Source organism: Macrosteles quadrilineatus, unplaced genomic scaffold, assembly GCF_028750875.1.
Source record: "Macrosteles quadrilineatus isolate MER2022 unplaced genomic scaffold, UCM_ALF_1.0 Scaffold_6__1_contigs__length_79288215, whole genome shotgun sequence".
Taxonomy (NCBI): domain Eukaryota; kingdom Metazoa; phylum Arthropoda; class Insecta; order Hemiptera; family Cicadellidae; genus Macrosteles; species Macrosteles quadrilineatus.
In genome coordinates this window covers 56,894,261-56,917,128 of record NW_026542599.1, presented here as the reverse complement: position 1 = coordinate 56,917,128, position 22,868 = coordinate 56,894,261, and the positions used below count along the sequence as shown (strand labels likewise).

The window sequence follows — 22,868 nt, the reverse complement described above, 5'->3', positions numbered from 1 at the left end:
AGTATGTTAATACATTTTTATAGGCATATAGCATAGCATATTTATTTTTCACACTGTGTTGTTGGTCACAGCGATGTAGGACACAAAAATAGCGAGTCTCTGGTTGTTAGTGTATATTTAGAATGAATCGACCTATTAATATTGTGCGCTGGTCACACCTACCGCACCGTGCTCTGTGTGTATTTTTACATCAAAAAGTTATAGTTTTTAGCAAGTAGTATTTTATTGCATATAATTATTTTATTATTAATATTCATAATAAGAACTATTTCGAATTGTTATTTTTAAGGGTTTTGTTTTTCCTATTTAAGCTCTGAAATGAAACTCTTTAATTACCGTACACACGGTGTATTTGTAATATTTAACTGTGTTATTATATTTCTTTTAAGATGAGGACTATAATATATTTTGTACTTTTTAAATTAACTGAAAACGAATGCGGTGGTGAACGTATTGAATAGGTGTACCAGTGTTTGGACACAGAAATCAAATTTGTCCCAGGACAGATAAGTATTTACGCCGAATATAAAAATAATATATCTAGAATAGATATATATATATATTAATAATTGGAAACATTATAACAACATTAAGTACCCTTTTAAATTCATTTTAATTTAATATTTATTTTAATGTTGTTATAATGTTTCCAATTATTAATATAATAGTAGCCCTAATCACAACCATAATTATTATATATATATATATATTCTATTATATTATATATATATATTTTATATATATATAATTTAATATCTAGATATTATATTATATTATATTCTACTTAATACGCCGAATATAAAAATGTATATTCAAGTAAGTATTCTGTATCAGTCCTGAAATATTAAAAATGTATATGTATTGAAATAAACGGTTTTCTAAGTTTGTTTTCTATCAGTATTTCACATAACTGTCTGTATCTTGGGTGCAATGAAGAGGGGGAAGAGGTCGAAAGTATAATGGTGACAAAGTTGAAAACGTGTCCCAGTTTAAATACCCATAATACCTTGGAGAGCTTTTAGTTTAAAAGTTTCAGTGGCATGAGCTCAAAGTTGGTTAAATTCAAGTTCGTTTTCTACCACCTAAGTTATGTTTTAACTATCTTACATTATGTGGTCTACACCACTAAGGTTTTTTTAATTTCAATTCAGTTTCCTGACGGATTTTTTGTGATATTTATTTTCTATTATTATGTAATAATAATTACTAGTGGTCGTCCAGTGGTCGAAAACTACGAAACACTACTCCTCCGTTAATAATGGACGGATTTTTACAAACGAGGTGTCAAAATTAAGTATTTTTTTGTGTAGACTCCCCCTTTTACCAATTTCTGTAATAAAACTCCTCGGGCTTTGCCTCACAGGCCATCAAAATCCCGATGTATTTCTTATGAATAAAATATTTTGTTTACTTAAACAGACGAATAATTTTTTTTTAATTGCATACTAAAACAGCTGTTCATAGTAAATACATGATATACACAAGAGCTTTCGTTTTCAGAGCGAGTTCGTTGTCATTTCAGTTTCGATAACTGGAGTGGAGTGAGTGAACATTATGTAAAAAGTGTAATTTGACTTCCAAAATAGACGTACTTTCCGTAAATCTAAAACGCGTGCAATGCTAGCCAAGAAAATATTTAACTAAAAGAATGCTATGCTATTTTGGTAATTTAGATAACATTTAATCTGGGTACAAGATACCAAAGATTAAGAAATATTTTGATATTAAATATAAGACTATGACGTAACAGAAACGTGGTGTTTCATAATGGTCCGTAATATTCTTTTTAGAATATACAATTGACACAGTACCATCATATTTAAACACGAGTAGGTTATTAGTTTTAAAGGTCATAGAAAGAGAAGCGTTCTTTTCAAACGTTTTAACTACAGAATGTACAAATTAATGAGGGATATTTTCCAGTACACGCTTGTATGAGCTGGAACATTAAATCAAGCCTTGTTTGCTAAAGTAAAAACACACTCTAGGCTCATTAACTTTGCAATTAACATGCACGAAATTAGTTCAGACTCATACATGAAAAATGATTCGTGGGTTGTGTTTAGCTTAAAAGTCACTTTACTGAATGTATAATGAGTTTATAAATATAAACTTTAAGTTTTGGTTTTTATCATAATCAGAGCTTATGTAAACTTAAAGAAAGGTACACAAAACAAAGTTTTTCTTCGTAAACGATGTAAAGTAAATGTCTGATAAAAATTGATAATGAATGTTTATAGATTTTTTCGGGCGAATAGAGTTTTAAGACTCAAATAAACGGCTCGACAGTAGAGCTATAACTGTGGGGATAAATTTAGAATAATTGGACCTATTAATCTAGCGCGATAGTCTCGGCTGCTTTCTGTGGATTTTCGAAGCTAAACACGCCGCCTCCACCATGCCTATCCTTATTCGATGTCGTTATTTTATATTTTTCAGTGTTAGGGTAGTTAATTTAACTCCATAACGAGTATCTACAAAGAAATGTAAGTGTTACACGTTGATAGACGTAGTTTCTAAACGTAAAAAATTAGAAACAAAAGTCGTAGTTTAAGGTTAAGCTGCGATATGAGTATAAGGATTATTTTAAGTAGAGATCATATACAACAAGTATGTTAAAATATTAATAATGCGTATGAGAGATCCCACTTAACTATTCTACTGCTTGTAATTTTCATTAAACTAAGACTATTTATTTAATTTTAATCATAGTTATCTAAGCTAATGAGAAATATTACGTTAAAAAGTTTCCGTTTATTATTTATCGATACAGGATATAATAGTCATCAGCTTTCTGTGATCACAATATTACCGTTTGCCTCAAATGTTAACTAATTACATCAGAGGACCAATGTTTTTGTTTGGAATGTTTCTGATGAAACTTGTTTATGTTTCAGACAATGTGATATGAAGGCGTCGTAGAGGCAGAACCAGCATGAAGGGACTGCACGTCCCTCTTCAACACCTAGTTCCCTACTCTCTCCTCATCGCTACCTTCACTTCAGTACAAACAGGTGAATTACATCGCCTTTACATCGCCTTTAGGTGAAGGTATTATGCCTTTACATCGTTTACCTTACCTTTCTTATGACCGGTCACACACTCCACGAACTTTACAGTTAGAGTTAAAGTAGAACATTGCATCGAATGCAAGAAGACGTGAAAATGAAACGTATTTACAGGTCCATGTTTACTGCCTGATAAGTGTCTAGAGAGTTTTGTTTTGCCAGAAAAATACGTTTTACAAAACCAAAAACCCCTTCCTGCTCATTTACTTCTCAACAAGTGACTACATCGTCCATATTCCACCAGGAATCGTCGAAGATTGTCGTGTGACGCTTTTCGGCGTGTTTGGAATGGTTAGGAGCTTTCAAACGGAATAATACGTCGTCTTGTTACTTATGGAGCAATTTATGTTGGCCTTAAAGTGCCCAGATCTTTCTCTCTTTAGACCACGGTTGCCGGGTTCAAATACTATCAATCACTAATACTTTTTAGCAACGTAATAACGATGTGACCCGGTGATTGAAATGACAACTTATTTAAGGTGAATAATTTTATGTGGAAGAATTTATAGGTACCTCTGCCGAGGGGAACCTTCTTGGTTGAAAAGCATTTCTGCATTTAAATTATTTAATAATTAATATTAATTATCTTGTTGAGTACCTTAAATATTAATCTCTTCTACCAATAAATTAAATTTACGGCTTTTTCTTAGAGTATCGGTAACAAATAAAGATTATTATACCCTTATAATTTTATTAGAGGATGGATATTTTAACAGTGGCATTTTTTAGATTGTTCGAAATATGTTGACAGATTTGGTATAAACTACATTTCAAGAGCTTAAAATAGCAGCAAACCCCACGAGATACATTTGTCAGTCTATATCTCACTCACGGGATTTGTTTGACAAAGCGGCAAACTTTTCATACAAATAAACCAATTCCGTACTATTTTTAACATAGAGTTTTAATTTAATTTTATCAGTTACGTTTTTATGACGATTTAGAGCTATTTAGGAGTAACTGTTCACCTTTTCGTGGCACAGACATACTTTGATAGAGAACCATGTTCAAATGAACAAAAAAAAAACGTTGAGGAACCTACCAGGAACATTTATTTCCAGAGTGTGAGAATGCTAGCAGACGAATATTTCCCGACCGGTTAATTGCATCTAACCACTAAGTTCCACTTCGTGCCCTTTTCGTTTTCCGGACTGGTTTAGTCCAAACGACACGACGCATCACGTGAAACTATACACCAGGACAGGAATGTCGATTGAAATTTTTTTTAGGAATCACAAGAATCTGTGAGTGTCTTGGCGTGTGTTTGAGTGTAGCAGTCATCAGAAACGTTTCTGACTTTTCCTTGTCCTGACCTTGAGTGTTAAGGTGTGTCCAGCCCTGGGTAGTGAGCCCAAGCTTTACTAGCCCTGTGCAAGTACCAAGGTAGACAGGAAGGTAGGCCCAGCCCTGAGTAGTGAGCCCAAGCTTTACTAGCCCTGTGCAAGTACCAACGTAGACAGGAAGGTAGGCCCAGCCCTGAGTAGTGAGCCCAAGCTTTACTAGCCCTGTGCAAGTACCAAGGTAGACAGAAGGTAGGCCCAGCCCTGGGTAGTAAGCCCAAGCTTTACTAGCCCTGTGCAAGTACCAAGGTAGACAGGAAGGTAGGCCCAGCCCTTGGTAGTGAGCCCAAGCTTTACTAGCCCTGTGCAAGTACCAAGGTAGACAGGAAGGTAGGCCCAGCCCTGGGTAGTGAGCCCAAGCTTTACTAGCCCTGTGCAAGTACCAAGGTAGACAGGAAGGTAGGCCCAGTCCTGAACAGTGAGCCCGATCTTTACTAGCATGTGCAAGTACCAAGGTAGACAGGAAGGTAGGCCCAGCCCTGAGTAGTGAGCCCGAGCTAGGTAGGCCCAGACACACGGGACAGACTGAGACGCGGGTAGATTAGTCAACGTCTGGCGCTGTTCCGCCTGACTCTGCGCCAACTTACGGCTCCAATTTTGCGGATAATTATTTACGTTCCTTCAAACTGTCACTTAATAAAAAGGTTATTTATATTTATAATAATATAAATGGGTTTTTTTTCGTTTACATTGTCTTAGCATAGTTAACTTATGTATTATACGAAAGCATTCTAGACCTATAGTTTTGATTATTTTATGGAATATTGTGTGTTTATTGTATTACCTTATCAAATAAAAATAAAGGTAAATAGTCAGTTATGAATCTAAATATTTTTAATTATCTGTTTGATATTCCTTGTTAATGTTTTAACTAGAACTTAGTAGACAATTGTAGATATGTTTGCGAAAAGTTAAAATTAATTTTGGTATTTATAATTGTCACGGAATAGCTGATTAGGTTTGCAATAATTAATAGAATGCCTATAGCATGTTCTAAAGAAATGGCGATTGAATTGATACCATTTTTTCCTCTAAAACTATTTAACCTTCAGGTGTATCAAAACATAGGTTTTATTAAGCTATTTTGCACCAAGTAAAACAAGTTGAATTAAATAAAGTACTACTATAACAAAACTGATGTTATTTGTAAATTTAAAAAATGAAATTTTAAAACCTAACATTTAAACGCTTCGTGTCACATATTTATAAATACAATTCAAAGTTTAGGGCGATTCGTTCTTATTTTTGACTGGAGTATTGTAGTAAGAACCATTCAAAAGTTTTAGTAAACCATTTAATTTTTCCTCCACATATAAAGCATTAAATTTTAAAGATTTTTATTAAAATCCTTTTTTGTCGGCAAACTAAACCCAAACAGTAATCCGTCCTAAAAGGATCTCGTTACAAAGACAATCGCATTCAGTGAACAAAACACAGAGTTGATTTACGGCAGAATTAACACCAGGATAAAGTACGCGATAAAACAAAGGTCCAGGGACATATTAACGTTGTACAGGCACCGTGCCACGGGCTAAAGTTAATGACACTCACATTCACACACACACACACACACACACACACACACCTACACACACAAAGAGAGCGGAATGTGTTGTGACAGAGATACATTGACCCATTAAACAGCTTTTCTTAACGCTAAGCCGGTTGGAACGAAACAGACATCTGTGGGTGGAGAAGACGCTAGACCGCAAACACATTCAACCTGTGTTCGCTGTCGAAATGACGATAGGGAATTCAATTAGGTAGAGCTGTTTGATACGATTAAATTTACATATTTTCTTATGAGTAGCCAATTTGATTAATTCATCAAAGTATTGTACCAACAGTTTTTCTTTCGCATAGTAACATTAAATAAAAATTTTAATTGAAATTTTATGAGTTTTCTCTATGACCGTTAACAGTATAAAACACTTATACAGTAGAATCTTGATAACAAGACTCTCATGGGAATTATTAAATGAGACTTGTTATCAAGGTTGACTCCTTATTGAGTGAGGTTTGCGATAACGTGTGAATTGGGGTAAAGTAAATTCAAGGGGATTTGAAAATGACACTTGTTATCGAGAGTGACTTGTTATCGAAGGTCTCCTTATCGGGGTTCCACTGTATGTACCGAATCATCTGTTTTTTTTTTTTGTTTTTTTTTTTTTTTTGTCTACCATAGATAAAACATACTCGGTCCTCAATCTGTAGTTCTACGAAATGGTTTAGAGAAAAATTAAGAAATTTTATGTTTTAAGGATGAAAATGAAATACAATTTTACTCCTTGCAATATACCACATAGCATCCTGTACTATAGGCCGATCATGCCTATTAGTAAACACGTTTTGTTAAACATAAATTTACACGTTTGTACAAAAGTTTATCAAAATAGGATCATTTTTACTCGAGCTATCATGCTAACAAACACACATATCTATATACATGAATTTGAACGTATTAAGCTGTTGACCTTCGGGGGGAATATTGACAGTTTCAGGTCAAAGCCTTATCATGAGACCTACGGCCATAGCTATTCCATTATGGGAAATTCACTAGAAGGACTGGTCTATTACCTTATTGATGGAAGTACTTGTTCTCCCTGCCAACCATACTTCACCTTGCTTAAATGTTTTTAATTCGTCTGATATGCCTTAAGAGTGAGTGCTATTGTAACCAATGTGTTAACTAATTTGTTACTAATTTGTATTCATAAGAATGTTCAAATTCTATGCATATGTTCATACTATTTTATTAAAATGTATAAAAACTTCAATTCGTTTGCATAAAAAAATACATAATGTAAAATAACGTAACAAAACTTGGTAAAAATGATACAGATTTTAACACATAATTCTTTTTGCTCATAAGTATGCATTTTATTTTAGATGTGTACAAGCAATCACAATGAAAATAGTCCTCTTGATAAAACCTCAACTCAAACTCTGTATAAACATTAAAATTGTATAAATATGGGTTTCTCAAAATTAAGTCCTAAAATACACAAAATGAAGACTTACAAAAACCCTGCAGACGGCTACCAACCCGCCCCTTCTCAGTCTTGGCGTGAAAAATAGGTGTTTAATGGTCCAATATATCACTGCCACCACAAAACACATACCAAGCAGGGTGAGCGTGCCTCTCCCTGTGTAATGGAGGCCTGTAAATGTGAGATTAAAGGCCTGTCAAGTGAAACATAACATTACCTTGGCATATTTAACTAATAATAATGATGCATTGCTTCGTACGATAGTGGACAAAATTCTTGTTTCCACTTTAAGAATCGTTGATAATCTGCAACGTTTTATGAAACCTATTTTTTTTCTTTTGAGGGAGACGGAAGCGTAGTGAATGAGGATAATATTAGCTGAAAGATACACAATTATAAACATATCATAGAAGATACACCAAAAAACTGTACGAAAATACAAAAGAATTAATTTATATAGGAAGCTGGTGGCTTTAAAAGCTTATCTTGTTACTAAAAACAAAGGACCAGTTTACTATTTTTGGTAATGAATGTCTAAACTATCCTGCAATTGACGTAGGCTCACTGAAAAAACAAATTTAAAGTAGTATTGGAAGTTGCAAACACTGGAGGCCCAGAATTAATTACTCTGGCAAAGCACCTATAAATCATAAGCATCTATGACTTAAGCCAGTTTTAAAGTCCAGTTTTTGCTGTAGGTTAGCCTACCAGGAGAATAATGCTGTTTTGACTCCCAAAAACCTAAGCAATGAAAGACAACTAACCACATTACCTTATTTTGTGTCCTTCTGTATTTAGGATCCTATTTACTTTCATTATTGAATCAATTTTAATTTAAAAAAATTGATAGTTAAAGTTACCCAAAACTACATTAACATATGAGTTATGAATTTGGGCCGTAATACAACAATTATTGTTATCGTGTTGGAAGGTCAAAACATTACAATTTATTAAGTAAAGTATTAACTTGTTACATTAGAGGGTTACACATAAACTACGTTCTAGCTTTAGGGCAGGGTTTCTAGCTAATCATGTTACTGTTGATTACTGCCCTTTGATAGTTCTGTCCAGAAATTGGGTCAGACTGCATAGTAAAAGTGGGTTGGACTGAAGTGGCTTCAAAAACTGTAGCCACTCTTTCGAATATCTGTGTACATAGCTGTATTTTACATTGTACCCAAGTTGTACTGTATATTTCACGGTTTACGTTACCTCAGCGAACCCCCCAAAAAAATTAGGTTAAATGCCTTAGGTTCGCTCATAGAATGTTACATTATTAAACATATTAAATAATTTTTAACTGAAAATAAGATCTTTGATATTTATAAAATAACAAAAACAATTTAAGAATATGATATACTTGGCAAAATAAAAGTGAATGTTTACCTATTACATATGTGAGGATAAATAGTTTAGAGAATTTGAACTGTTCTTTGAAAAATGTATTTATGAAAGTAAATTCCATAAATTTATTTTAGCAACCACATAAGATACGCAAATAAACAGTAACCTTATTAATTTAATAAGGTTTTTTTAGGTATCAATTAATGGTATGGTTTTATTGCCTAGCAAGTAGTAGTTATTAAACAATACAGAAATTAGTAGTAGCCTAAGACAGAAAATGATGGCTCCCAGTTAAAAGTCCAAAATGAGCGTATCAGACTAAGAAAAAAATTGAATGAAAACGTACATTTCAATATAAAAACATTTCTAGTTAAAGTCTGTGTTCATAAACTATATCAGAAATATTAACGGCCTAAATTAAATGTTTTTTATTCCGTCGTCTACAGTACTATCTGAAAATTGTCTGTTTACACTATCGATGCAGATTTATATTGGAAAACTTGTAAAAGTACCCAATCAACTCCAAAGTGAGCCGGGCAAAGTAAGATCATTAGCTAAGTTAAAATCACCTCTGCTCCAAGTAACTGGGCTACGGTGATTAATGTGACGGTGGCGTCAGCTCACTGGCGCTGCCAACGGAGACATCGTCTACTAATCATCTCACCAAACTAAATAAATATTTCTTGAAAGGTTTGTCACCAGTTCTTCTTTCCCTGACGTAAAATGTCATTCTTTTTCTTACGTAGGTTCATCCTTTATTGACGCAAATATGTTATTGTTGGTATTTTTTTTATTTGCATCTGATCGTTTATTTTATATAGCATTCAATACATCGGTCGTATCCAATAAAAACATTACAAGAGCAATTTCAATCGATACAGCAGATAGTGTATGTCTTAAAGTTAATTTGTTTTGTATCCATAAAAGTCTTGCATCCGCCATAACAACAATGGTGTTAATGTGTATTTTTTTTATCTAATCAAATCACTAACTTGAAAAGTTTTACTTCAATTAATTGAATGTTTAAAAAAACAGTACGTTGCTTTCCGAGACCCAAACAAGTTAGCACAGTTGGAAAATTTGGTCTTTAGTAAGCAAATATAAAAAGGTGTAATTATTTGCCCAAATATTTTGGGAGGCAAATTAATAACATGTAGCCTATATTTAAAGTTAAGTTGTACAGGGATTAAAATATTATATATTAATCTTTTACTATTAAAATGTACTGATCATTCAAATCAACAAAACAGCTTTTTTATATGGGGGGGGGGGGGTTTCACCCTGTTAATTGAACTTTTGTTTGTCGTTTTGATATTTTTGGGAAAACTAATACTTTTCTCCCAAATGATAAGGCCGTATATATAACTTCAAAAGGGAAGTAAAGCATATTCCATTGCGTAGACTCTAAATATTTCTTATAACTTTATGCTTATTTTATAACATTTTTATAAATCCTTGATTGATATTGCACAGTCTCATTACATAAATATTTTCATTGCATTACTGATGCCATAAGAGAAAAATGTAAAATACCTTTATTTTAGTACTAAAAGGTTGGTTTTTATAGTCCCATCTCCCACTACTCTGTACTCAATGGTGTCTTATCTTAGCAGATTGACAAAACATACTACATGTGTTACATACATTATGGTAGAGTAATAATTTGGAAAATTTAGGATCAAAGCTAACGTAAAATACGCTATTTTTCCTTGGAATAACCTCATCACTTACCCTTTCTTCGCAAATGTCAGTTCATTATAATGTACTCAGTGGAAGAGGGCTGCAGGAGGTTTCTCAAATATCGCTTACTTGTTTTCCATCATTTATTACTCAAGTTTTATCTTGATTAAAGTATAATTACTTAATATTATTCACGTCAAAATATAAATTATGTATAATAAATAATTGTCGATTTGATCCCGAGATCATTCAGTAGTTTTCACATCGTTCGAAATTGACCGTAGCTTTTCTACATAATTGCAATTTTAATTAATAGTCTTCGCATAAACATGTGATATTATTTAATAACAAACACGGCCGTCTAAATTTATTCCACTCTCACTTTGTAAAAATGGGTTTCAGCTTAAACTACACATGCAAGTGTGCATTGCTGACTTACAGGATTGGTTGACTATATTTTAGGAACTTTACTATTCAATAGACGTTTTTTAAATTGCATAAATCAACATAAAAAAGAACGAGCTGTTGGCCCGTCCTACTTACGGGAATCGAGTAGTCCATCAAAACTGTATAGCGTATCTATTAATAATTCAAGAATAGTTTAAGCAGTTCAACATTTATAGTAAAGAAAAAGCTGCCAAGATGAATTAAAACATGTGATCATTGTTATTTTCCTAACCTTTCCTCAAAAAGCCGAGTAGTAAAATGATTTTCGAAGATTCGTATGGTTATAGAATCTTACTTATTTCCTATAATCAATGACAAAATTACAGAAAATAGTTATTTGTGTAACTAGTGGTGAAAGTGGCACTTTGCTGCACACGAGAGCAATGTTTACTCTCGAACACTCGAACTCGCCTGCGGCTCGTGCGGAATGATCTCGAGTGCAGCAAAGGCCTTTTTCACTCGTGTTACACATTATATTTTTCCTACAGTCACTATAAAGCATATAAATAATTAGTCTTTCAACACTATACAACACGTTTTTAGGTTCAGCTGGCAACACAAATAGGTGCCCTAGAGAAAGTAGTACCCGCGGTCTGTATCACTCCGCTATTTTTCCTCGGCAAGAAATGTGCTCCGCGTTTTGAGAATATAGTTCCTTATGTTTTTGTAATTTGAACTGGTTTCCGCGCCTGAAAAAAATGCTTTAAAGGTATTTTCTTGTTTATTAAGATCGTAGGAATGTTTTAAACACGTTTAAATGAAAAGTCCAGAAAGTTCAGAAATACCTAAACTATAAACAGGAAATGACGGGTTAAATCGTAGTTATAATAGTCAATCAGCTGCTCATAGTATTATTATCTTTAAGTGTTGCCAACCTATTTCCAAGCGTACACGGATTACGTGCATAATAGAACCACGCTGTTTTGTGTTGTTTCGTTGGAATCCTGATGTGCGGCAAAGTATAAACCGTACGGCAAAGTATAAACCGTACGGAAAAGTATAAATATGCAGCAATTAGCAGCTTTCTGTACTATAAACAGTACAAGGAAGCCAACTTTGTCGGGTGACTGTAGGAAAAGTAAATTAACCTCATTGTTCTGTAGGATTTTTTTTATTTATTCAGCTGTTAGTTATAACAAATTATATTGCACTAAAACAAACTAAATATTTAAAAGACTGCCCAAAAAAATAAATTAAAACATATAGTATTTTACTGTGTATAGTTTAATAAACTCTCATCATCTTACCGAATAAATTAACGTATCAATGATTACAGCATTACACATAGTATAAATAAGTAAATTCTACGTACGTCATATAGTTTTCATCCAAATGCTGAATTTGTGTCGAAAAAGCTGAATGTTTACAACTGCTATGTTAAGCAAAATTGTATTATACCAAAAGCTAGAGAAGAATGTTAGCATCGGCTGCTAGACTTTTTAAAATTTGAAACTTAATTTCTAAAAACCTAAAACATTAAAATAAAATTATGGCTTTGACATTCCCTTGTTCTCAAAATTATCTTTCTTTCAACATAAAAGTTATGAAAATCCATCAAGTGGTTGATTCAGAATCGTGAAATAAATAAACCCTGTCACGTTTTAATATTATATGATATTATATCTTGACTTTATACCATTAACAGGCGACTTCTTTTAAGATTTCAAAATTATATATGTGCAGTGTTTTCTATACTAACACTGATCATTTTTCAGGCTGTCATTATATGAACAGTAAACACAACTCTCTGGATGCAGTGACTTCCACCCCTGGACCTCAGGACAAGGGTAAAGACCCCTACTTCGACCCCCTCACCCCCCGCAACGTCACCGCTCTTGTGGGCAAATCTGCCTACCTGAGTTGCCGAGTCCGTAACCTTGGGAACAGAACGGTAAGTCAAGATGATTAGAATTTAAATTGTATAATTTCCTATTTTTGTTATGTTTTTTATTCTTACTTATAAGTAGTTTTGTTTGAATTTCATTCAATACAACGTTCTTCTCCCGTTGTTTATGACTAACGTTCAATCACGAGTATTAACAAATTAGCATATCTCTTATTTCTTTGGTACACATTTTTCCCAATCAAAATAATCCTGTCGATGAAATATTTGGAGTACAGACGGAATAGCTTATGTTAAATGTCGTTTTGCGAGATAAAAGGAGTGCAAGGGGTAATATACTGATTGTTTAAATACGGTATGGCATAAGTTTTTTTGGCTTTAAAAGTGTTTAATATTTTTGCAATACCTTGGAATAGTTTAAATAATATATAGTAATATTGCATTATTATCTAAGAAGCATAAATTAAAGGAAATAATATTGAATAGAATGATCAAACTTGTTTAACCTTTTAGTAAAAAAATAATATCGGTAGACAGTTTTCTGTGAGCTTACTGCATTAATGTACTACCTTAATACATACTGAATAACCTTAAAGCTTTTTTGGGGCATGTAATATATCCTGAAGGTACATTTTTGTTTGAATAATATACAGTTCATATAAGTAAATATTAATTGATATTTATGGGCCCAGGGTTGTGAGAAAAGGAAAATGTATTGTTTAGGAGTGGAAGTTAGAACGTTTTCATCACTGTGTCAAATAAAAATTGTAATAATCCAGTTTTAATTGTGTTTATTTATTTTAAACTCGTGTGTTTTTTATCCATTTTGTACAATGTTTGACGAAGTCTTAAACTAAACTAACCAATAATGAGTTATTGTGTCAAATATGTCAATGTAAACATTTTACCCCGATTGACAGTCTTCCAGTAAACTAATCCCTCTTAGTTAATTAACTAAGCTAAACATGGACAACACACTATATATTTTGTTATGTAAGTAAACTTTTATAAAAAATAACAGCGACACGTTAAAAGGCATGACGAACACGATTCGTAAACATTGAGATTTCCTAAATACGCCTAATTTTAATTGGATTTCAAAACTACTTTTACATGACTCTATAATACCTTCATTTTTGTACTACTATAATTATCGTTGCAAACTATTAGCTTTTAATAACCCCAATATGAAGTAACCAAGACTTGCGATTTATGATCGAGAAACCGTGTTGATTATAACATGATTTCATAAACATAAATAGTTTCAAGCAGAGTAACCACCATTGCATTGCATAGAACATGTAACAAAATGTTAAACCGCAACCTGTTATATTCATCGCAAACAATGCAGTGGTCTGTTAAGCATGTTTGCATCATCCCACCTCTGTATTTCTTGTTTATATTCCACCTGTTAGTCACCCAATAATTGTCCAGTATGTTGTTTAACTTTTATTGGTCATACCTATGTTAGAAACATCGTAACACTTTTCCAGTGGATATCAAAATATTTACTTTCCACCTTGATTACCAAACGATATAACTTGGTTTTCATTGGTTCAAGTGCTTGTATGTAAGTTAAATTGGACTGGCATGTGAATAACTAGTTTTATTTCAATCGAGATGCTAAATTTTTGTTGGATTATTTCCAACGCCTTTACTTATTGGTTGTGGTTAAAGCATTACGCCAATTGATGATACAAATATTTATAATAAAGCAGTTCAAAAGACAATTTTTGAAAGAGTCAAACTTGTAAAATTCATATTATAGACGTTAAGTTTTATTCAGAGGTTTTTATTAGAATTCGTCTTACAAATGTTGTTACAAAAAGAGGTGAAATATAATTTTTTAGTTTATCAATCTTAAAAACATGAATCAAGCATTTCGACATGATCAATCGTTTGGACGCAATTTTATAATCATAGTAAACTCGTAGTAATCTGGCTATTCTTTACACTAGATAATAGCTTGGGCTTCCTCCAACAAAACACTGCCCAGAAGTCAAACTACCATTGACACCCAACTAATTACTTTGTTAACGAGTGAGTTCGGTGCCAAGCAAAACAATCTGCGCGGTACGTTTGATCTAATCACTTGATATGTAAATTAAACGATCCAAAACCTATTACAAAGGTCTTGGTGTAATGAATGTCTTGATTAACAGTGTCTTACTCGTTAAACATTCTATTTCCTAAAATATTATTTATAAATTACGGTAAAAGTTATTATTTTTAGATTCCTAAGTTGTTAATTGGTAGTTTTGTTAATAGACTTGAAAGTTAGTTTTATTGCACAAATTATCCTTCAGAATAGATACCATATTGAACTGTAGCCTAATCAACGTGACATATCACATTTCAAGCTTTTAGTTGTTACGATATTATGTGGCACACTAGTACGTAAATTTAATGTAAATTATCTTTTACATTGTATTTAGTTTTTTGTAACACATTGCTAGTTTATATTTTTATCAGAAGAACTTGTATTCACTTAATACACTTTAAAACAAAAACCACCGATTTGTAAAAAAGTCTGCATGTAAAATTAAAAACTTAACGTTTAGGTTTGAATTGTAACTGTCCATTATTGAGTTTTATTACAGAAAATATTTGTATAGTGTAGAAATAGTCATGAATATTCACGTAGTTTGCAAATGGAAACAATACAAATACAATGTACAAGTGTTGAAATAAAGCAATAATAAGTAATCACAACTCAAGCGTAGATCACATAATCAGGCTTATCAGATAGCAGTGTAAAACTTGATATTAATTGTCAGTATCATATGTATGGAAATTGTTCCTCACATTGATGACGAATGATACCTGCAAATCGAAACCTAATCTATACTAGATGGTAGGCTCCCATGGTCAAAGTATATTGTAAAATCTCAGTCTTTGGTAGATAACCATTCGTTATAAGGAAACCCATGTAATTGAACAAGTAAAACAGCTGACGTTTCAAATACATTGCAGCACTCCGTCTTCAGGCCGAGTTGAATACTGAATTATTCGACAGTTAACTGATATACAATGTATTCTGGCAGGTATCCTGGGTCAGACACCGGGACATCCACATCCTGACGGTGGGAGGCTACACATACACCTCGGACCAGAGGTTCATGGCTCTACACCACAGAGACAACGACGAGTGGACCTTGCAGATCAAGTGGGCTCAGAAGAGGGATGCTGGTATGTACGAGTGTCAGATCTCCACACAACCTGCTCGGAGCTTCTTCGTCAACCTGAATGTCGTCGGTGAGTTCATAGCGAACGATTGTTGATAATAGAGTTACAATTAAGGTTTAGAGTGGAAAAAGAAAACAATGAATAGTAAAAATTATCGCCATCAGCAATCTGATACATACATCCTCCCAATAGCTTATCAACAACTCTTATCATGCGTAAATGGTGGGAGTAACTGTGATTTTTAAAGAAAAAATCCAAAAGTTGGGTTGGAATAACTTTCAAGCCGTATTTCCCCCCTGTAATTAGGGTAGTAAAATTTTGTTTTGAGATAAGGACTATAAAACAAAAATGTGTTTACCAAAACCATTTAGCTACTGATTACGTATTGAGTTATACGTATGTATCAATGAACAAATTATTAGCTTATCGTAATAACAGAAGCTTACGAACAAAGTAAAATCCTTCCAAATATCGACTTGATATTTGGTTAATTAAGCCTTGTGATGGACCTCCTACTAATTTTATCCGTCAAGGATGTAGAGAATATAAAGTGCAAATTTTAGGTAGTTACCCTATTTTGAAACGTCCATGACCTATCTAAGACTTAATTAGTTTTATTTTAATTTACATATATTTTTAATATTTCTTAATCATTGTATCTCATTTGAGTTAGGTTATAGTGACTAGTACACTTCACCGACGCTTGGGTTACTGTAACGTGCAGATTTTCAACATATTCAATGCAAACATGAGAAATAAGTTAATTAAAAGTACTACTGTAGCGTGAAAACTAACGGAAAATTCAATTTGTGAAAGTTAAAAGCGACGAGTTGAAGTATAACACACCCCAATGTTGTGAACGTGGTAATGTCCGGTCGTTAACTGCGGCAGTAAACAAAAGACTTTGTTGAGAAACATTGTTTGTTTATTGAACTTTGTTATGGAGTTGGGAGCAGATCGTGTTCCCGAGAAAATAAACCTGAGATGCCGGATTTTCAGGATTAAAATATAAGTTTGGCCCTACTTTTACTGGAAGGAAATATTTAAATTTAGCAAAATATTTATTTTCTAGTGGAGTTCATAAGTTTGGGCCTACTTTTTATCTTTTTGATCAAAATTGATCAGTTGAAGCGTTTTGAAACATTTCAAATAATTATTATGTGTTTTTTTTTTATAGATTTTCTGCCTATACTAGCTTATAACGAACTAAACTACTATTTCATTGCGTTTACTGGTCTTCAAATGAACCATAAAGCACTAATACTTGGCTAAAATGACCCAAAGTTAATCAAATGTTAATAAACCAAATTAAAATATTCATAAACCAAAAATATACCAAATTGGTGGTTTGCAATTCTGTTTATGACCTATTTATATTAAAGTTATAGTATTTACTTTTTGTTTATATTCACAGTACTTAGATATTTGGTTTACTATTAAATCGTGATTTGATGATTATTTAAAACAAAAGAAACATGAGGCATGAGATTATAATAGGCAATAATAAGTTATTTTTATGAACTTGGCAGTAAAATACAGTAATATCAAGGTTGGGTTAATTATTTATTTGGATTTAAAAAAGCTAAGTGATTAGGGACATCCGGTTCCACTTTGAGATTTTTAAAAGGGATTTTAACTTCCATTGAAATGCAGTAATAATTTCCTTGGAAAAGAAGTAATCCACATTTTGAAATAACCAATTAATCAGAATGCAAATGTTAGTATTAATATGCTTTTTATAGTTCACCTCCGATGATGATTACGTTTACTGAATATTGTTGAAGTTTAGGTTTATGAAACATGTTTACTCCCAAGACTTGGTAACATACGCCAACATTGTATTTGCCTTATTGGACCATATAAATAGTGGGTCAACAGTTTGATAACTTGGTTCAATCAACATACTATGGCATTTCAGATCTTAAGACAATCCAAGAGCACGACTTGAAGAGACTAATCCAGTCACCTAGAGAGTACGACCCTTATCAGCAAATGTTCCGAGATATTTACCAAGGTTATTCAATAGTGTTGAAAAGAAAACTAACATTTGAATTGAAAACTTACTCATTGTAGTTAGTTTCACAGTCCTAGCATTGGTTTGGGCTTTGTGTTTGTTACTAACAGTAGATTTCAATTTTTAGGCGTGTCTCTCACACCAAGTGATGTTGCATGGACTTTGTTAACTAAAACATTGTTAAGCACTTAATCTACGTCGTCGTGCGTGAATGAGTAATCATCTTGAAGTAAAATAACAATCCACCTAGCGTTTGAAATTAGTATTTCACTTAGCAATGGAATCTTAGTAATGTTTAACCTATTTCATTTCTATCAGATTTTTCTTTTATAATAACTAACAAAAATACAGGGAGCTTGTAATATTAACACAGTGTGTTTCATGTCGTCGATCTAGCATTGTTTCACTTGATTTTACAAAAAAATAATTTTAGATAAGTCCATCACAAAGCAATGAATGTTTCAGGTCAATTTGGCCATTAAAATTACATGATTTTTTTTCGAACATAAATTTGTATAAGCCATGATTTTTTATAAAAGATGTAAGAAAGATTCTTTTATTTCTTAAACGAGTAACGAAAAAATAATAACAGTTATTTTAGCAAATAACACAGTTTTTCTGTGTTAATCGCAACAAAAAAATAAGTTAGATCTACTAACTTTTTGAATTTAATATACTCTTTAAAAAATTCTTATGAAAAAAACTAATTGTACTATTTACTGACAAATAAAATATGTAGAACCTCCTTCCTTGGTAAAATTACGTTTTATGAAACCAGACAATAGGAAATTCCTAAATAAGACGGAAAATTTATCGGTTTGAATCTTAAAAATCACTTCGTGTAACAAATATGCAAATAAAAGGAAAAATTACTGAATGTTTCTCGTTACAGTGAAAGTCAATCGTAGCCTCGTTATTTATAATTTAATATCTCAACTTAATGTATATAAGAATTTTATCCTAGGGAAAACTTGAAGATGAATATGCCTAATGGTCAACATTTACCCATTTCGAGTAAAGGTACATGACTATTTTGACGCTATGAAATGGATGATTATCATCTAAGTGCTTATCTAAGTTCTGTTCCTCAGTACCTACGGCCACAATACTTGGAGGTCCTGATCTCTATGTGGATAAGGGCAGCACCATAAACCTCACTTGTGCTATCCGATACAGCCCTGAGCCACCTGTCTATATCTTCTGGTACCACCATGAAGAGGTTAGTGTGTATTTTATGAACTGTTTGAAAAAACTTAATAGTTTACATGTTTAATGAACTAATCCGGATCATTTATTTATTAAAATTTGTTTACTAGTCCTACACAGATTGCTATTTCCTGTTACACTTTTTACTTGCAGTTATTTATTTGTAGAATCCTAAAGCCTCGAGTTCAATTCTATTTGTAATCATAATCTTTTTTATGCTGTGGAAACAGAGTTTTGGATTGAATAGTGAATGTTTGAATGATCCGTAAACATTGTTTGTATTGCTCTATAAGGGTAGAGAAAGTCTAATCGTTCAATGCAATTTATCTATTGACAGTATATTTTTTTAACAACAATGAATGATTTATTGAGGCTACCACTAATATATGAATTTGGATTTTTAAGAATCCGAGGTAATAGATGTTCTAGATTATTTACTGGTGAGTCGTTGGCCCAGAAATACTACGGAAATGCTACAGAATACTAATCCATGCCGGTTATATTATGTGACCAGTCTTCAACCAAAATCATTTATAGGCGAATTCCATTATTTTACTGTATCGGGTCACCTCTTTGTATGATAAATTTCATTGATAGGCCCATGCTTATAGTCAGACCAAGGTTAAAAGTGACCACTATGCTACAAAATTTCACAAATAACCTTTCTCTTACACATCTTACACATTCCCACCCCGATCATCATACTGACCCAGTTTATCAAAAGTATTCTGTAAATTAGTACGGATCATTATCATTGTTATTAGCACTCTAGCCCTGTTTCAAAGCATTACTATTGCCAAATCCTTAAATGTTTTATTTTTTGCAACAGAACTTCACTCAACAATATTACAACGTTTAAAAGGCTCACATCTGTTTTCTTTACGAGTAGATTATCTTCCATGTTTTCAACTGTGATAACTCATAATTATCTTATCGTTTCAGACGATTAGTTACGACTCCACGCGAGGAGGGGTGAGTGTCATCACGGAGAAGGGGGAAGTGACCACAAGTTATCTGCTGATCCAGAACGCTGAGCTGTCAGACAGCGGCAAATACACATGCAGCCCCTCCAACGCTGACGTGGCCACCGTCAGAGTACACGTGCTGAATGGTGGGTGTTACTGAAACTCTGCAGCCGGAGTGGTTCTTGTTTGACAGTGATATTATCTATAATACATATACCTTGCCTACATCCAATGTTTACCTTATTGCAGTCAATTATGATAAACGTGTTTAATATGGGATATGGAATTGTAATTATTTCGAACTGAAAGAATAGATGACATTAAACATAATTATTAAGACTAAGGTCATAATTAAGCCAGATAACATTGTGTTAAAAAGTATATACAAAGGGATGCACCAGCTTCAATAAATTAACTACTTAGTTAATTCGTTAACTTAAATAATGTAATAGGCCTAAATTACTTGACATTTCGTGAACGGGAAATGGATTGTTCACCAGTGATATTAAACAGAGTAAAAATTAGATATTGATTTGACTTGAACAACAACAAATAACGTACAAACAACCCCGCTTGCGTCATACTTGATTAGTACACTATTTCCTATATGAACCCATATCAAATTCATTAAATAATTTTCCGTACAAATCCGGAAGAATAACAAAACCACAGTATTATAAAATGTACAGTATAGCGAAATAATTGATCATCAATCAATTATTATTGAGTAACTTTTTATCATCAATATAATGAAAAATGTGGTAGGTAATATAATGTTTTTTTATTAATATAGTTAATTTTATATTTAATTAAGAACATTTTCAGTAATCAAGGTCCTTAAGGGAATTGATTACGATTTCAATTCACATTTAAATATAAATTTATTCGAATACAATGTCAAATAACTTATCCATAAATGTATAGTAGGTTTGTAATGCAGACACCATATACAGAGAGTGGAAATAGCATAGCATGTCACAGCCACTAAGTTTGGGTTTAACCGTAAAGTAACTTAAGCCGATAATGTGGATGTTACTCGTGCGATCTCTTACCAAACTCTAGGTTTACACAAGTTTATATAAACTACAACGGCGCAAACTCCGTATGTTCAATGTGGTTAAACATAGGTCAGATTATGGGCAATACTACTGTAAATTAAACTGATCTATTTTTATTGTTAGCTTTTGTAATTAGCATAATTATATGTTGTTAGCCATAAAAGTTAGGAAAATATTTCAATTGCAACCCTGATAAATATTTAAGTAAATTAATAGGCTGATATATATCTCTTTTTATATTAAGTATTCATTATTTACTAAATAAAGCGCAGTTTTAAAACCTGACTAACAAAATTAATAATTAAATCGCAATAATCAGGCGTACAATGAAGAAAAATGTCCATCTGTAATAAAAGTCAGTACTTCAACATCATTTTGATCTTAACATAGGCCTAGTTATCTGTATAACCTTTTAGATTTATTTATTTATTACCAACGTACATAAATCATTTTACAAAACACATTTTATCGACTCCCGCTGGTTTGACATTTATTATAGAACTGCCAAGGATAACGAATCGCTGAAAACATCTAAAAAAATAATGCTAAACACAATTAATTGAAACTAAGACAATTTACTCTCCGAAAATCAAGTGGGTCTTACAATCAGCTTAGTAAACTTTTACTGTTCATGGTCCCGTTATGGAAAAAAACTTTTATCTCCAAATGATTGTCTATTTTACCAGAGTGTGTCTTAACATAGTTCAGCATTCTTTCCAGTTTCTTTTATGTAACACCATTCATTCCTGTAAGATTTATTTGTCCTTAACGTCTCAATGTCTTGCCACAGGAGAGCGGCCGGCAGCGATGCAGACAGGATCAGCAGGTCTCAGCAACAGCTCCCTCAACATCCTAGCACTGATCCTGCTGTGCTGGTCTTACTCAGCAACTCTACAGGTCCTTCATTCGGGATCCTGGAGTGAGAGATCCACGCAAAGTTCAGGATCCTCTCTCAGATAATAATGACAATGAATGTGTTTCTGTTCTTCAAACTTCCAAAAAGTTTTGTCTTCGATTTGTACATATATGTGTACAAGCTGTTAAGAGTTGTTGAATTTTGAGTCCAGGGAAAAATATAGTGTTATAAAATGGGTGTTAAAACCGAGCAACGAATTATTATTATTCATAATATTTCTTTACATTAGTTTATACAACTATTCCATTATTTTAATTTTATATTTTTTCATCATATTATGCAATTTTTTGATTATTTATCCTCAACATTAGCAACTATTGCAGAATTAAAGATTTAGTTACGAGATTCTTTATTATATTGTACCAAGTCGTTTCGTCCGCGTGGTATTGTATTTTCCCCTAAAACAAATTGAATGAGTAATGAAGGTTTTTGAATTAGTTTAGCTAGTATATGACAACAATACCCGTGTATTATTCATGTTACTACCAGCACTATGTGTACTTTATTATAACCTAGCAGACACAGTAAATAATAACTTACAGGATCCAATATCTTATATTTTAAAAATAATTGTTATCGGAAAGAATGGTCGTGGGGAACGTACAATACAACCGGACTAAATACGTAGTTACTATTTATAATGTAAATATGTATATTATTATGTAAACTACTTTTGTGTAAAAATATCATAGTGTTATACTTTGTTTTGTACATAAATCCAATATGTATTGTATGATTACATTTATTATAATAAACTAGCTGTTTTGTATTGAAATGTGTTTTTATTACCATGCAGTTCTTTAAATAAGCT

General features: G+C 32.6%; 1 protein-coding gene across 2 annotated transcripts; it reads left to right on the top strand.

Moving 5' to 3' along the window:
- The first annotated feature begins 2,892 nt into the window (after positions 1 to 2,892).
- LOC128996519 (igLON family member 5-like) lies at positions 2,893 to 22,813 on the top strand. 2 transcript variants are annotated; one of them, XM_054421898.1, is made up of 7 exons: positions 2,893 to 3,014; positions 12,585 to 12,760; positions 15,757 to 15,967; positions 17,817 to 17,912; positions 19,004 to 19,131; positions 20,061 to 20,229; positions 21,932 to 22,813. In XM_054421898.1, exons 1-7 carry the CDS (start codon positions 2,936 to 2,938, stop codon positions 22,099 to 22,101), a joined length of 1,029 nt encoding a protein of 342 aa, XP_054277873.1. In that variant the 5' UTR covers positions 2,893 to 2,935; the 3' UTR covers positions 22,102 to 22,813. The 2 variants fall into 2 exon arrangements, with proteins under 2 accessions (XP_054277873.1, XP_054277874.1); XM_054421899.1 differs by lacking the exon at positions 17,817 to 17,912.
- Positions 22,814 to 22,868: the final 55 nt, after the last annotated feature.

What these genes read in the sequence shown, in the direction of transcription:
- LOC128996519 (XM_054421898.1), top strand. Translation starts at nt 2,936, where the DNA reads ATGAAGGGACTGCACGTCCCTCTTCAACACCTAGTTCCCTACTCTCTC. An exon ending in CGTCAACCTGAATGTCGTCG is followed by an intron (nt 15,968 to 17,816) that starts GTGAGTTCATAG and finishes ATGGCATTTCAG; the next exon opens with ATCTTAAGACAATCCAAGAG. An exon ending in TCTGGTACCACCATGAAGAG is followed by an intron (nt 19,132 to 20,060) that starts GTTAGTGTGTAT and finishes TTATCGTTTCAG; the next exon opens with ACGATTAGTTACGACTCCAC.